This window comes from Saccopteryx bilineata, chromosome 2 (genome assembly GCF_036850765.1).
Source record: "Saccopteryx bilineata isolate mSacBil1 chromosome 2, mSacBil1_pri_phased_curated, whole genome shotgun sequence".
NCBI lineage: Eukaryota > Metazoa > Chordata > Mammalia > Chiroptera > Emballonuridae > Saccopteryx > Saccopteryx bilineata.
This window is the reverse complement of record NC_089491.1, coordinates 314,981,956-314,998,770: the sequence shown is the minus strand read 5'-3', so window position 1 is coordinate 314,998,770 and position 16,815 is coordinate 314,981,956. Positions and strand designations below refer to the sequence as shown.

General features: G+C 48.1%; 1 protein-coding gene across 1 annotated transcript; it reads left to right on the top strand.

Moving 5' to 3' along the window:
* Positions 1–12,312: 12,312 nt before the first annotated feature.
* Positions 12,313–16,044, top strand: AQP10 (aquaporin 10). Its single transcript, XM_066255202.1, has 6 exons — positions 12,313–12,472; positions 12,802–12,928; positions 13,688–13,825; positions 13,931–14,049; positions 14,294–14,511; positions 14,962–16,044. The coding sequence occupies exons 1-6, from the start codon at positions 12,368–12,370 to the stop codon at positions 15,146–15,148; spliced, it is 894 nt and encodes a 297-aa protein (XP_066111299.1). The 5' UTR covers positions 12,313–12,367; the 3' UTR covers positions 15,149–16,044.
* Positions 16,045–16,815: the final 771 nt, after the last annotated feature.

The following is a 16,815-nucleotide window of genomic DNA, read 5'->3' as shown; positions in this document are numbered from 1 at the left end:
TGTATTCTCTAAGTCTCTGAGGGTGGCACTGATCTCTTCCATTTTCCCTAGGTTATGCTGGTTGGGTTTTTTTTTTTTGTTTTTTTTTTTACAGAGACAGAGTCAGAGGGAGGGATAGACAGGGACAGACAGGAACGGAGAGATGAGAAGCATCAATCATTAGTTTTTCGTTGCACGTTGTGACACCTTAGTTGTTCATTGATTGGTTTCTCATATGTGCCTTGACCCGGGGTGGTGTGGCTCCAGCAGAGCAAGTGACCCCTTGCTCAAGCCAGTGACCTTGGGCTCAAGCCAATGACCTTGGGCTTCAAGTCAGTGACCTTTGGGCTCAAGCCAGCGACCAAGTGGTCATGTCTGTGATCCCATGCTCAAGCCAGCAACCCCTCACTTAAGCTGGTGAGCTGGTGCTCAGGCCGGATGAACCTGCGCTCAAGCTGGCAACCTTGGGGTTTCAAACGTGGGTCCTCCGTGTCCCAGACCAATGCTCTATCCACTGCGCCACTGCCTAGTCAGGCTATTCTCTTTTTAAAATTTTCTGTTGAGCCTGACCATGTGGTGGTGCAGTGGATAGAGCGTTGACCTGAGACGCTGAGAACCCAGATTCGAGACCTCGAGGTCACTAGCTTGAGCAAGGGGTCACTGGCTCTACTGGAGCCCCCTGGTCAAGGCATGCATGAGAAGCAATCAATGAGCAACTAAAGTGACATAACTACAAGTTGATGCTTCTCATCTCTCTCCCTTCCTGTCTGTCTCTGTCTCTCGCTAAAAATAAATAAAAATAAAATTTTTCCATTGAGTTGAGAGAGAGAGAGAAGCATCAACTTGTTTTACTTAATTGTGCCCTAATTGGTTGCTTCTCCTGACTGGAGATTGAATCCGTGACCTCGCCGGGATGACACTCTTATCCACTGAGCCAACCCAGCTAGGGCCTCCCTTTTTTTATTTTTTTTAAGATTTTATTCATTTATTTTTAGAGGAAGGAGAGAGAGGGTGTTGGGAGAGAAGCAGGAAGCATCAATTTATAGTAGTCGCTTCTCCTATGTGCCTTGATAGGGCAAGCTGGTGTTTTGAACCAGCAATCTCAGCATTCCAGGTCTATGCTTTATACACTGTGCTACCATAGGTGAAGCCTTGTGCTGGCATTTTTTATCGTTCTTAGTGTGGGCCATCATTTTCCCCAAGCCATATAGGATCATCCTAGGAGGGTATTCATGCCCTTCTAGGATCTTGCCATGATTTAAATCCTACATCACAGGGCCTGACCTGTGGTGGCGCAGTGGATAAAGCGTCGACCTGGAATGCTGAGGTCGCCGGTTCAAAACCCTGGCCTTGCCCGGTCAAGGCACATATGGGAGTTGAAGCGTCCTGCTCCTCCCCCCCTTCTCTTTCTCTCTCTCTCTCTCTCCCCTCTAAAATGAATTAAAAAAAAAAATCCTACATCACAGGGAAGTGCTCCTATATCAATAAATTCTCCCATATTTAACTTTATGTTCCACCTCCCTTGATCTATCACTGAGTATTCAGTCCCATGTATAATGTTACCAAATTCTACAAGTACATTCAGATTAACCAGAATTTGAAACTCCTTTAGCATGTATTCTTTCTCTTTATCAATACTTAGTGGGTCAGATATCCTCTTTGGAGCTTTACTAGAATTTGATTCTTGTGTTTGGCCTTATTGCCAGGAAAGCAGGTGGGAAGAGATCCTTTAGGAGGTGAGTAAAGCATCTGTCTCCTTTGAAGTATTTGTATGACTTTTATGTAAGCCAGGAATATGCCCATTCTGTAGGTTTAGAGAGTTCAGAAAAATCTGGGGATTCAAGATACTCAGTTGTATCTACCCATATATCCCTATCTGAAGTGTCAAGATTTTACCCCTCTCCCTTATACTTTGGAGGGGAGATAATGAGACAGAATCCTGCATGCACCATGACCATGATCACCCGACAACCCCTGTCTGGGGCTGATGCTTGGACCAACTGACCTATTTTTTTTTTTTTTTTTTTTCATTTTTCTGAAGCTGGAAACAGGGAGAGACAGTCAGACTCCCGCATGCGCCCGACCGGGATCCACCCGGCACGCCCACCAGGGGCGATGCTCTGCCCACCAGGGGGCGATGCTCTGCCCATCTGGGCGTCGCCATGTTGCGACCAGAGCCACTCTAGCGCCTGAGGCAGAGGCCACAGAGCCATCCCCAGCGCCCGGGCCATCTTTGCTCCAATGGAGCCTTGGCTGCGGGAGGGGAAGAGAGAGACAGAGAGGAAAGCACGGCGGAGGGGTGGAGAAGCAAATGGGCGCTTCTCCTGTGTGCCCTGGCCGGGAATCGAACCCAGGTCCTCCACACGCTAGGCCGACGCTCTACCGCTGAGCCAACCGGCCAGGGCCCCAACTGACCTATTTTTAGCACCTGAGGCTGACGTGCCCAGACCAACCAAGCTATCCTCAGCACTTGGGGTCATGCTTGAACCAATTGAGCCACTGGTTACATAAAGGGAAGAGTGAAAGAATGGGGAGAGAGGGGGAGAGATGTAGATGGTCGCTTCTACTGTGTGCCCAGATTGGGAATCGAACCCAGGATATCCATACACCAAGCTGACCCTCTATTCACTGAGCCATGGGCCAGGAACACCCTCCTCTTAAAAATATTTTTAATTTATTGGCCTGACCTGTGGTGGCGCAGTGTATAAAGCGTCGACCTGGAAATGCTGAGGTCGCCGGTTCGAAACCCTGGGCTTGCCTGGCCAAGGCACATATGGGAGTTGATGCTTCCATCTCCTCTCCCTGTCTCTCCTCTCTCTGTCTCTCTCTCTCTCTCCCCCTCTCTCTCCTCTCTAAGATGAATAAATAAAATAAAAGAAAATATTTTTAATTTATTGATTTTATCAAGAGAGGGAGACACACATACACATGCAGAAACAGGAACATTTATCTGTTCCTGTACATGCCCTGACCAGGGGTTGAATTGGCAACCTCTGTGCTTCAGGACGATGCTCTCACCAACTGAACTATCCAGCTAGAGCTACCCCCTCCACTTTTTTTAAGAACCCTAACCTGGGCATAGGAAACCTACTGGGGTCAAGAATTCAACCTTCTCTAAAGCTCTGCTACTCATATAATTGAGATTTGAACTGGTCATCCACTCTAATGCCCACTGGATGCAAGAGATTATGGTTTCCTTAAATGCTTTCAAGAGGTCCCAGTGGCTTTCACAGTCTGTCTTGATTTGGTGATCAATTCAGTGGAGCTTACAGTTAATATTTCCCTCACACCTCTCAAGTGCCAGAGATATTGCTCTAGCGCATATCCTTTCAACTAATAACCCATTCCAGTTGACCACTGCTGCCAATTTTAATTGCATCACTTAAGCAAGTTAGAGACTATCCATATCCACATATACCATAATAGGGTTCCATTTGTCAGCCAACAGGTGAGTAATCTATCACCCAAATCCCATTTTAGAGTTTACTTGCTAGAACCACTTCTGATACCGTCTTAAATTGGATTTCATGGGAAAAGACTAAGATGAAGATACATGAACAAGATTTACTGAGGAGTGCTAGCACTCTTATGAGAGGCACATTGTGGGGAAAACGGCTGTTGTTAGGCTTGCTCACTGGTTTACTGGCTCTAAGCTCTTTGCTTGATTGGTGTGGGGACATGTGGCAACACCACATGTATGTGGTCTATGTAAGCCTACTAGTACTTTCCCTTGGTGGTGATTCTCCCAGATCACTGTCTCACCACTGTGAGGTGTGGTTTTTCTGCTCCCTTGCCTTTCACTGTGAAAAGGAGATTTTTCCTTTGTTTATTGGCTCTTTCCATTTTGTTGTTTATTTACTCACATATCTTTGCAAACTTCCAATAAATGGATATGGCCCGAGGCTTTCCAACTCTGCAGTTCCTCTACTATCTGACCGAATTAGTTGAGAACCTGCCTGGCCTCAATCACAGAATTACATCTGATGCAGTGGGCAGGATTCAGAGCAGATCGGTATGGAACCACCGACACCATGGAAGGGTGGGGTAGAGGAGTAGTCGTTGTTCTCCAGCATGTGGTTCCCCATGGCTGTCTTTTTGGGGACCGTGGGCTGGGTGTTTTTACAGTCTTGCAAGAGGAAACCAAGAACTCTATGTGAGAGTCTGCCCAAGGTTGAGAGCTCCAGGGTGAGCTGCAGACTGAGTGGCAACAATGGCATGAGCTTGAATGGTTACTGGAGAAAGTTGCAGATCCAAGAACTTGCAGGTCAGGCTGCAGGCTGAGAACTAGCAATGGCGTGAACTGGAGCGAGTGCTGGAGAGGAAGGCCAACCGGGTTTGAGAGCTGCATTGTGAGATGCAGCCTGAGCACCAATGTTGCCTGGAACTGGAACTGTCTTGAGAAGGAATTGCAGGTTTGCGAGTTGCAGTTTGCCTGAAAGCTGAACGTTGGCAGCGATGGCTGTTGGAGAAACAACTGCGGGTTCAGAAGCTCAAGTCTCGTGGATAGAGCATCGGCCCAGCATATGGATGTCCTGGGTTCGATTCCTGGTCAGGTCACACAGGAGAAGTGCCCACCAGAAGCTCAAGTCTCAGCTTTAGGCCCTACACCCAGGCAGAGGTGATGGAGTTGGGGGCGAAATTCAGGCAGAAACCCCCTGAGTCCCTGGCAACCTTGGTTGCTATGGTTGTGGGATATAGGAGTAGATGGCATCAGGGTCTTTGGAACAGAGATGGATAAATTGGCTGCCATTACCACATACTCCTCCTTGAGACGGCATCCTCAGAACTGCCATGACAACCCAGGAAATCACACCCTATTAGAATGGGTGATGGCTGGTATTTGTATGGTCTGGCCAGAATGCTGGAAACTTGCCGAGGGCAGTGAGTCAGTGGCAGTGCTATAGTGAACTGCCCGTGTCCTTCAGGAACTAGGTATGAAGAATGCTCCTTTCAACCTGAGGTCCTGTGGGCCAGATGAAGAAGTGTTTACGGCAGGGATGCAGGTCCTTATCCTCTGCAGTGCCCCATCAGCCCTTTTTGGGTCACTAGTGACTATCCTGGGCCCCTATGTGGGACAGCCCATCAATGCAGCTATGCTGATGGTAGCAGATTGGGGGAGCTGGAGGTAGCATGGAATCACAAAGCTGTGAGGGCTGCTGCTCATGCTGCCTCCCCCCCTTACTAGCAAGAGAAATGGGCCTGTGAGAGTTACCAGAACACAGATGTGTGTAGATTTGATTGCAGCTGGGGCAGATAGGGAGAAATTGGATGGCAAGCCTAATAAGGTTCTTTTGGAGCTTTGGCAGCAGCTTAAACCAGGACAGAGGTTCCAGCCTCTGAGACAAAACAGCCCCAGCAGCTACCAATAAAACGGTTGGTGCATGGGCAGCACAGTTACAAGATTATATGAGGGAGAGGAGGACCCCCAAGACCCGCTGTTCCAGTTTGAATAGGGGGAAGGCTGAGGGATCTAACAGGGATGGGTAGGGATTGGAGGCCCCACATGGAACTGGATATTCACTGGTCCCCTTCTAATGTACAGTGGGTGTTGGTCTTGGATACAGGAGCAGAATGTTCCCTCCTTTATGGGAACCCAGAACGGTTTGCTGGGACCCCAGTGTCCATTGACGGTTATGGGGGCCAAACTCTTTGAGTGAAGCCAATGACTTCCATCGGGGATAGGAAGACTACCTCCTAAGACATATAAGTATATGTATCTCCTATTCCTGAATATATTTGGGGGGTACGTATCTTACGAGGACTGTGGTAAGTAGTTCTTTGGGAACTATAGCCGGGGAGTTCTGCCTGTGAATCCAGGTTGTGAAGGCAGTGTTGCGGGGACATATAGCACATTCCTCCTTGCAATGACCTGTTCCCTGGTGTGTGACTAGCATGAATCAGTACTGCCTGCCAGACGGCTATGAAGAAATCACTGGGACAATACTCAAACTAGAAAAGGTGGGGATCATCCAGCCGTCACACAGCCCTTACAACTCCCCAGTGTGGCCTGTGCACAAACCAGAAAGAACCTGGCAAATGATGGTGGATTACAGGGAACTTAATAAAGTTATTCCCCCTTTGCATGCTGCTGTACCCTCAATAGCTAACCTGATGAATCGGCTAAGCCATGAGTTGGGGACATCCACTTTGTGGCAGATTTGGCTAATGCCTTTTTTCTCTATTGCTACAGCTACAGAGAGCCAAGACTAATTTACCTTCACTTGGGAAGGGCGGCAATGGACCCTTATTATTATCATAGGGCTATTTGCATAGCCCTGCCTTGTGTCATGGCTTGGTGACTGCTGACCTGGCTAAATGGAGACAACCAGAGGTGGTTCTTACGTACCATTATATTGATGATATGCTAACCAGTGACTCTTCCAGAATTGGAGCAAGCAGTCCCTACCCTGCTGTCTCATATGAAAGCGTGTAGCTGGGCAGTCAACAAGGGCAAATTACAAGGATGTGGATTATCTATTAAGTTCTTGGGGTTGTTTTGTTGGATAAATAAAAGTTATCCCTGATGCGGTTATAAGATCCAGGTGTTCCTCATTCCCATTACAGTAAAACCGTTACAGGAATTCCTAGGTCTGTTGGGGTATTGGTGAGCATTCATACCTGATTTGGCTCAGTTACTGAACCCCTTTTATCACCTTATTCTGAAGGAGGTTTGCTGGGATTTGACTGAACAGGCACAAGGTTCATTTACAGGAGCTAAGAGAGCTGTCCAGGTGGCACAGGCTTTGAATGTGTTTGATCCAGCCAGGCCCTGTGAGCTTGACATCCATGTAACCTCTGAGGGGTTTGGATGGGGCTTGTGGCAAAGGACAGAGAACCTACAGCAACCTCTTGGGCTTTGGTTCCAATTGTGGAAAGGTGCTGAAGTCCATTACTCATTAGTGGAGAAGCAGCTTCCCTCCTGGCCATTGAGAGTATCATGACCACAACTCCAGTTACAGTCAAGTCCACATACCCTATTGTAGGATGGGTGAGAGATTGGGCAACCAAACCTCCTAGTGGTACGGCCCAAACTTCCACCCAAGCCAAGTGGGAGTGCATACCTGCAACGATGCTGTGCTCTTAGCTCAAGCCAGTTGAGAGCAGAATTTCAGGAAGTCTTGGGTCCAGTTACCTATGAGACCTTAGAGTCAGGTGCAGCTGGGGCTCAGGAAGCAGAACCTGAGGTCAGTCCCTACCAAGAGGGGCAAATGCCCATCCCTGAGGATGCCTGGTATACTGATGTTTCTAGCAGGGGCCAACCTGCCAAGTCGATGGCCATAGCCTTCCATCCAGCCACTGAGACTATTTGGATGGACACAGGTACAGGCCAGAGCAGCCAATTGGTGGAATTACGGGCCGTATGGCTAGTTGCCTATAATGAACCTTCACCTCTGGTGATTTGCACCAATAGTTGTACTATCTATCATGGACTGACCCTTTGGCCTGACCTGTGGTGGCGCAGTGGATAAAGCGTCGACCTGGAAATGCTGAGGTTGCCGGTTCGAAACCCTGGGCTTGCCTGGTCAAGGCACATATGGGAGTTGATGCTTCCAGCTCCTCCCCCCTTCTCTCTCTCTGTCTCTCTCTCTCCCTCTCTAAAAATGAATAAATAAAATTAAAAAAAAAAAGTGTATCATATCATGGACTGACCCTTTGGATTGCTACTTGGTACATTAACCAGTAGATGGTAATGCACCATCCGCTATGGAGTCAGGCCATGTGACAGGATGTAATGCCGGTGGCTGACACCAGACAGGTTCACATTGGATTCAGGCAGACGGTAGAAAAAATGCGGAGCTGGAAAGCGTTGGGCCATTCCATTTAATAAAATCTCACAATATTAGACAAGCACACAGGCAGGGGTAACTGCCTCTCAGGCAAACAGTAGAACGGACCCTCACAGTGGTGGGCAGGCAACCCATGCATCCGCAATCCTCCATCTCTCTTGAGTGCAAGCACTCATAAGCCTTAAATAGGCTATGCACACTTGCCTCTGCCACGTGCTCATGCACTAATCAGGCAAAGTGCTTGCAGCTAGTACACCAGTGAGTAAGCACTGCACAGCTGCCTCACAGTAGTTTTTCTACTGTCTGCCTGAATCCAATGTGAACCTGCCTTGCCTCAGCCACGGGCATTGCACAGAGGTACTTGTGGCCTGTGATCAATGTGCAGTGTGTTCCAAGGAGCACCCTCAGAGACAACTGGCATCACCTGGACAGTTCCAGAGAGGTCGTGTTCCACTGACACGGTGGCAGATAGACATCATTGGACCCTTACCAAAATTGGATAGGTACCAGCATGTAGTCACCTGTGTAGATACTGCCTCCGGTCTGCTTGCTGCTTACTCTGCCCATAACCCAGACCAGAGGGCAGTCATACAGGCGCTGTATCGCCTGAGTGCTGCCTATGGGTGGCTGCTGGTCCTTGAAAATGACAATGGTACCCATTTCATGGGTTCTATGGTGAAGCAATGGGCTCAAGACCTAAGGGGGGACTGGAGGTGCCATGTTCCCTACCACCCACAGGCTGCTGGTATCACCAAGTGGTACAGTGGACTTTTAAAGCAGGGACTGTGACAGGAGGGGGCCATTAGCTCCTTGACTGGATGGACATGCCACTTTGTGGACAGTACTGTGGATTTTGAATGAGAAATCTTGACAGGGGGACCCAGCTTTGGTGGAGGCCCTCCTGCACCAGGCAGCTGCTCCCATCCAGTTGGAGATATGCACCAAGGGCGCTTTACTCAAGCTGGGCTTTGGACAGCAGGGCAACGTGCTTTTGCCTGCCCCAACAGCCCTCCTTAAAGGCCAATGGTGTTAATGGACACAGCCCTGGACCATACAGGCCCCCCACCTGAGATGGGTGGCCTTGTTGTCACCGTGGGGGTAAGTGGGCAGATGACTCCTTTGGCAATGAGCACCTGGCCACCTAAGGTAGAAGTATATTATCCCTTGAGTGTCAGGGAGACAGCATTATGAAGGGCACCTTTGTAATTTCTTTATGGCCAATAATGAGTTCTCCCATTTTATTACACATAGAACCAGCAGATCCTGGTGTGTAGGACAATAAGATTTGTTATGCCTGTCTGCGGTGGCCTCTGGTATCTGCTACTGTGCTGTCTGCAGACAGAATTCTGGCCTGTATTCTGCCAGAAGGGAAAGATTTGCCTCTCAGTGCCACTGCCCACTCTCATTTTGCCCATAGCTTGTGTAACATACTTCATTCCTTGCACAGGGACCATCGCAGAAGAAACCTGTCACGTTGATTGTGAGGCGAGCAACCTTAAAGGGGTGGAATGTGGGGAAAACGGCTGTGTTAGGTAGGCTTGCTCGTGGGTTTACTGGCTGAAAGCACTTTGCCTGACTGGTGTGTGGGCGTGTGGCAGTGCCACATGGGTGTGGTCTGTGTGAGGCTGCAGGTACTTTCCCTCGGCAGAGATTTTCCCAGATTGCTCTCCCACCACCGTGAGGTGTGGTTTTCCTGCTCCCTTGTCTTTTACTGCCAAAAGCAGATTTTCCTTTGTTTATTGGCTCTTTCCCTTTTGTTTATTTGCTCGCCTGTCTTTGCAAGCCTTCAATAAACAGGAATGGCCCGACGCTTTCCGGCTCTGCAGTTCCTCTACCGTTTGCCCGAATTCAGTGAGAACCTGCCTGGCCTCAACCACCAGCATTACACACATGTAAGGAAGTGAGGAAGGCAAGGTTCAATAGAGGGGGAAACTGACTCACAGTGAAAATTAATAGGGTCCTGGCCAGATGGCTCTGTGGATAGAGTGTTGTCCTGGCTCACCAAGGTCGCAGGTTCAATTCCTGGTCAGGGCATATATGGGAAGCAACCAATAAGTACATAACTAAATGGAACAACTAAGTGGAACAATGAGTTGATGCTTCTCTCTCTTTCCCACTCCCCCCCCCCCACAAAAAAAAAATCAATGGAAAAATAAAAAAATAGATCTAACAAAGGCCTCAACTGATCCTATGGGAACTTTGGAGCTAGAATGGCCCTTCCAAGTTGTCCAAAATATGAGAGGGCATATAAACTTGTGTGAGGCAGTTTCCTGCCATGGGAATGATCTCCCTGAGAGAAGCAGCTGTGCACTATCAGCATGTGATACTTCCAGCAGCTGGAGAATAGGCTCATTGGCCCCAAAGAGGGGACATGGGTGGAGCACTACAGTATACACTAGACCCAGTAAAGAAGTATTATTGAACACAGATGTGCCCAGGACTGTGCTAGAGTTCATGGAGTTATATGGGCTAGCTATCAAGAACCTCACAGCCTGACCAGGCGGTGGCGCAGTGGATAGAGCGTCAGACTGGGATGCAGAAGACCCAGGTTCGAGACCCCGAGGTCGCCAGTTTGAGCGTGGACTCATCTGGTTTGAGCAAAAATTCACCAGCTTGGACCCAAGGTCGCTGGCTCAAGCAAGGGGTTATTCAGTCTGCTGAAGGCCTATGGTCAAGGCACATATGAGAAAGCAATTAATGAACAACTAAGGTGTTGCAATGCGCAACGAAAAACTAATGATTGATGCTTCTCATCTCTCCATTCCTGTCTATCCCTCATTCTGACTTTCTCTCTGTCTCTGTAAAATAAATAAATAAATAAATAAAATAAAAATAATTTTTAAAAAAACCTCATAAACTAGATACAATATTTTAAAAACTTGTATGCAGCTCTGGCCAATTGACTTAGTAGATAGAGTGTCATCTGGCATACATGGATGTTCTGGGTTCAGTTCCCCCTTCCGAGCACACATGAGAAGTAACCGTCTGCTTCTCTTTTCCTCCCTTTCCCCCTTTTCTCTCTCTTTCCCTCTCACAGCCAGTGGCTTGATTGGTTCGAGCGTCAGCCCCTGGGCACTGAGGATGGCTCTGTTGATTAAAGCATCAGCCCCAGATGGGGGTTACCAGGTGGATCCTGGTCGGGGTGCATGAGGGAGTGTGTCTCTCTATCTCCCACCCTCTCATTTAAAACACACACACACACACAAAAAAAAAAAAACACAAAAAACTTGCATGTTGTCTATTTTCACCTACTAGAATATAAGGTCTAGGACGGCAGGAACTACATTTAATCATTGTTCTCCTTGTGTCTAGCATTCAATTTGTGGTTCAATGAATCTAACTGTAGGCTTGAGATATGAAGAAGTAGAAAGTACTGATGTCTTATGCAGAATAAGATTAGCGAGGATCCAGAGACAGGGAGGTGGGGCTCAGCATGTGTGTGAAGCCCTCATCTGGAGCCACAGCAATAGATACAAAGCTAGAGCATTCTCTGCTTAAGGTGAGATTCTGAATGAAGGGAGTCCAAGTGTTCATCATGTGGGTTTTTCCCTGCAGTTAATGATCTTTAGTACAATTTCTGGATGCCTATTGAGTTTTCCAAGCATCCAAATTGTTTGAGGAAAGTCTAATTCCATGTGAGAGTCATTGTGGGCTAATAGATGGAGTGTCAGAAAACCTGACTAGGGGGTGGTGCAGTGGATAGAGTGTCGACCTGGGATGCTAAGGACCTGGGTTTGAAATCCCAAGGTCACTGGCTTGAGAGTGGGCACACCAGCTTGAGAGCAGGATTGCTGGCTTGAGCATGGGATCAGAGACATGACCTCATGGTGGTTGGCTTGAGCCCAAGGTCACTAGCTTGAGCAAGGGGTCACTAGCTCAGCTGGAGCCTCCGGTCAAGGCATATATGAGAAAGCAATCAATGAACATTTAACGTACCACAACTATGATTTGATGCTTCTCATCTCTCTCCCTTCCTGTCTGTCCCCCCCCACTCCCACCCCCACCCCCGGCAAAAAAACCAAACTGCCCTGGCCAGATAGCTGGGTTGGTTAGAACATGGTCCCAAAGCACAGAGGTTGCTGGTTTGGTCCCTGGTCAGAGCACATGATGGATATTTCTGTCTCCCTTTCATTCTCTCCCTCCCTCTATTTAAAATCAATAAAATAAATATTTCAAAACAAAAAATATCCCCTGGATTTGAATTCAGACTTAGCCATTAACTAGCTGTGTGGGCTTGGGGAATTATAAAACACTCTCAGTAAACATATAGTTTTCACACAGTTGTTTTGAGGACCAAGAGTATTTTCCCCCAGTCTGTCATGATAGGAGGATGCTACCACTGGGAGTAAAGGGGATGAAAAACAGAGAAGACGGCACCTGGGCAAACTCAGGCTTTGGTGTTGCACAGAGCTTGCCTACGCGGACATTCTCTTGTTATCTCTATCCTCCCTGTATACGAGCATATATACTAGCTGCTGTTCCAGAGCTGAGCTAATTGGTTTTAAAGTCTTTTCCTTATCTTTCTGAAAGGCATATCTGTGTAGCAGCAGTGTGCCTATGCAGACAGAGAGAGCAGTGACCAGAGACAGGGTGTACTCATCATGGCCAGCATTCAGCCCCTGGCAGAAGTCAAGGGCTGGCTCCGGATTCGCAGCCTCCTGGCCCGACAGTGCCTGGCAGAGTTTCTGGGTGTGTTTGTGCTCATGGTAGGCAGGGTAACTGGGGGAAGGTAACGGGAGGGCAAAAGCTTTTGGCGCCTCCTGGTGTTCTTGTACCCCCCTCCACTTCCTGATTTTTTTTTTCCTGTCCCTTTCCATCTCTCACCTTCCTTCCCTTTCTTTAGTTTTTTCCCCCCACTTTTCCCATTTCTTTTCCCTTCCCTCTTTCTGCTTTTCTCCCGTCCTTGCTGATCCCTCACATTTATTCACTGTTCAGTTCTCTTAGCCACTCCCCTCACCTTCCTAGTCTCTTTCCCCTGTATCCACCAGGCTCCCTGTTCCTGGTTCTCGCTCCTCATCTTCCCTCTCCCCACCAGATCCTCACCCAAGGGGCCGTAGCCCAGGCTGTCACCAGTGGAGAAGCCAAAGGCAACTTCTTCACTATGTTTCTGGCTGGCTCTTTGGCTGTTATGGTAGCCATCTACGTGGCTGGTAATGTCTCAGGTGAGGAGGAGGGAGGGGTCTGGTCATTAAACGTAGTAAAATATATGAGTGTGGATGTATGGGTAAAAAGGTGACTCATGGATATTATCTCCTTGAGTTTGATCAGTGACCTGGACTGAGATATGTCCAGCCTCTCCCCTTTCTGTATCTCACCATCCTTTTCACATTAATCCTCTGGTCACCTAGGCAGAGATCAAGGGCAAGGTATTAAGGATAAGTGCTATCCTTTTGTGTACCCTACCTGAAGTCCTCTGGGGTTCATCTTTGCTCAGGACCTCACTTGCTGTCTCCCAGGAACACAGCATCAATGTGCCTGGCTGGAGCCTTGAGACAAGCTCTATGGTGAAAAGAGCACACAGTTCTAGGTTCAAACCTTGGCTTCACTGTGTGACCTTGGCAAGTTGCTTAACCTTGAGCCTCAACTTGCTAATTTATATGATGGGAATCATAACATCTGCCTTAAGAGTTGTGGGGAGCCTGGCCTGTTGTGGTGCAGTGGATAGAGCATCAACCTGGAACCCTGAGGTCGCCAGTTCAAAATCCTGGGCTTGCCTAGTCAAGGCACATACGACAAGCAATCAGTGAACAACTAAAGTGAAGCACTTATGAGTTGATACTTGTCATCTCCCCGCCCATAAAATCAATAAACAAAATCTTTAGGGGAAAAAAAGAGTTTTGGGGAGGAATAGCAATGTTACCTGGTGAGTGCCTGGCAATGACACGTAATGGATGTTCGTTTTCTTTTCTTGACCCTTGAAGGGGCTCACCTGAATCCAGCCTTCTCCCTGGCCATGTGCCTCCTAGGACGCCTCCCCTGGGCCAAGCTCCCCATTTACTTCTTGGTGCAGCTACTATCTGCTTTCTGTGCCTCTGGAACCACCTATGCTCTCTATTATGGTAACAAAGGGAACAACGTAGGGGGCATCTGCGTGTGGGCAAGGGTGCCTTGGCATGATTTTGGATGAGAAAGATGGAAATTCTGGGTGTTCCCTTCCCCATCAGATGCCCTACAGAACTATACAGGTGGGAACCTGACAGTGACTGGCCCTAAGGAGACAGCTTCCATCTTTGCCACCTACCCTGCTCCCTATCTGTCCCTGAATAATGGCTTTCTGGATCAGGTAGGTGTGGGGGGAAGACCTGGGAGAGCCCTGACCTTTGCCCCTGTCCTCTGGAACCCTAACCTATTGTTGGGTGGGATGGGATGTAAGCTTAGGTCTATTTTTGTACTACCCCCCTACCCCAGCTGCCTGTATTGAACAGAGTCTGATGACATAGGGTGGAGGCCTGGACTGTTTGGGTGAGAGAGGCCAGATGAAGCATCTGGTAGCTGATGGAAATCCTTCTGCATCTGTCCACTCCAAGGTTCTGGGCACTGGGATCCTGATTGTGGGGATCTTGGCTATCCTGGACACTCGGAACAAGGGAGTGCCTGCGGGTCTGGAGCCCGTGGCAGTGGGGCTATTGATCCTGGTCATCGGGTTATCTATGGGTGCCAACTGTGGATTCCCACTCAACCCTGCCCGGGACCTGGGCCCACGGCTTTTCACCTATGTGGCTGGCTGGGGCCCTGAAGTCTTCAGGTGCGAGACTGCCTCCCCGGGTGCTGTCCCTCTGCTTACCTCCCTCTGCTAAAGGCTCTATCCATGGGTTCCCAGTTCTCTTCTCTTAAATAGTTCTCTTGGACACTTAGGACAATGTCCGTCCTCTAAGCCCCAGTTCTCCCTTTCTCTTTGGCCCTCCCTCCCCACCCTAACCCTTTTTACTGAAACAGTAAGATTTAGAGGTTGTGTTCTAGGATATATATTACCTATACTCTCTGGTATTAGTGACCTCATCAGCAAAATGGGTATATTCCAAAAAAACAGATATATTCAGATGATTACCTAATCTCTCCTGGGGACTTTCTCTAAGTGCTATGCTTTGGTGGCAAGATACCCTCTTCCTGGTGTTCATCACCTCAGGAATTGCTTTGGGGAGTTTTCTTATTACTGCCCACAGTCTTTTATCTTCCTTTTGTCTTTCTCTTGCAGCGCTGGTAATGGCTGGTGGTGGGTGCCTGTGGTGGCCCCTATGGTGGGGGGCATTCTTGGCACAGCTACCTACCAGCTGCTGGTGGCTCTGCACCACCCTGAGGATTCAGAGCCAGTTCAGGATCTAGAGTTTGCCCAACATAAAGCCTCAGACTTGGAAACTTCTGCCTCAACTCGTATACCATAGTGTAAACCAGGGGTCCCCAAACTGTGGCCTGCGGGCCGCATGCGGCCCCCTGAGGCCATTTATCCGGCCCCCACCGCACTTCCGGAAGGGGCACCTCTTTCATTGGTGATCAGTGAGAGGAGCATAGTTCCCATTGAAATACTGGTCAGTTTGTTGATTTAAATTTACTTGTTCTTTATTTTAAATATTGTATTTGTTCCCGTTTTGTTTTTTTACTTTAAAATAAAATATGTGCAGTGTGCATAGGGATTTGTTCATAGTTTTTTTATAGTCCGGCCCTCCAGTGGTCTGAGGGACAGTGAACTGGCCCCCTGTGTAAAAAGTTTGGGGACCCCTGGTATAAACTATGATTCTGATACAATAATCCTACCTTCCTCATGGACACTGAAGAGAGTCAGAGACCCAGGCCTTTCTCTTTATTAAGACACCAGGACCTGAGGTCCTGGCCCGGTAGTTCAGTTGGTTAGAGAGTCCTTCTAGTCTCCTAGTCAGGACACATACAAGAATCAACCAATGGCCTGACCTGTGGTGGCGCAGTGGATAAAGCATCGACCTGGAAATGCTGAGGTTGCTGGTTCGAAACCCTGGGCTTGCCTGGTCAAGGCACATATGGGAGTTAATGCTTCCTGCTCCTCCCCCCCTTCTCTCTCTCCTCTCTCTCTCTTCCCTCTCCTTTCTAAAAAATGAATAAATAAATAAATAAATTCAATTTTCCCTCTTAAACATTATTCAGCCTGACCTGTGGTGGCTCCGTGGATAAAGCGTCGACCTGGAAATACTGAGGTCACCGGTTCGAAACCCTGGGCTTGCCTGGTCAAGGCATATATAGGAGTTGATGCTTCTAGCTCCTCCCCACTTCTCTCTAAAAAAAAAAAAAAAAAAAAAAAAAAAAAGAATCAACCAATGAATGCACAAATGGTTGGGACAACAAAACAAAAAAAATTTTTTTTTGACAGATAAGAGTCAGAGAGAGGGACAGATAGGGACAGGCAGGAAGGGAGAGAGATCAGAAGCATCAATTCTTCATTGCAGCTCCTTAATTGTTCATGGATTGCTTTCTCATATGTGCCTTGACCACGGGGCTACAGCAGAGCGAGTGACCCCTTGCTTAAGCCAGCAACCTTGGGCAAGCCAGTGACCTTTGGGTTCAAATCAGCAACCACTGGGTCATGTCTATGATCCCACTCTCAAGCTGGTGACCCTGCGCTCAAGCCTGCAACCTCGGGGTTTTGAAACTGGTTCCTCAGCATCCCAGGCCAATGCTCTATTCACTTCACTACTGCCTGGTCAGGCAATTCTTTTCTTTTTAATTTTCTTTAGAAAATAAGTTTAATGGGGTGACATTGATCAATAAGAGTACATAGGTTTTAGGTAAACATTTCTATAGCATTTGAACTGTTGACTATGTCATGTATCCATCATCCAAACATTAGTTGATTCTTGTATGTGCCCTGATTTGGGATGGAACCCGCAACCTTAGCATAAGCAGGATGACGCTCTAACCAACTGAGCTATCTGGCTAGGGACAGAAGTCCAAATATTTAATAATAATAAAAAAAGACACCAGGACCTGGGCAGCATCTCTCTTTACTCCTTTAAGCAACGCTTCCTCTTAAGCTGGGGAAGATATCTGGATAGGGAGACCAGGAGGAGACAGTCCCTTTTTC

Bases quoted from the DNA above. Each gene is read 5' to 3' on its own strand.
- AQP10 (XM_066255202.1), top strand. From the start codon at position 12,368: ATGGCCAGCATTCAGCCCCTGGCAGAAGTCAAGGGCTGGCTCCGGATT. The intron at 14,050-14,293 runs GTAGGTGTGGGG...GTCCACTCCAAG, and splicing joins ATAATGGCTTTCTGGATCAG to GTTCTGGGCACTGGGATCCT. The intron at 14,512-14,961 runs GTGCGAGACTGC...TTTCTCTTGCAG, and splicing joins TGGGGCCCTGAAGTCTTCAG to CGCTGGTAATGGCTGGTGGT.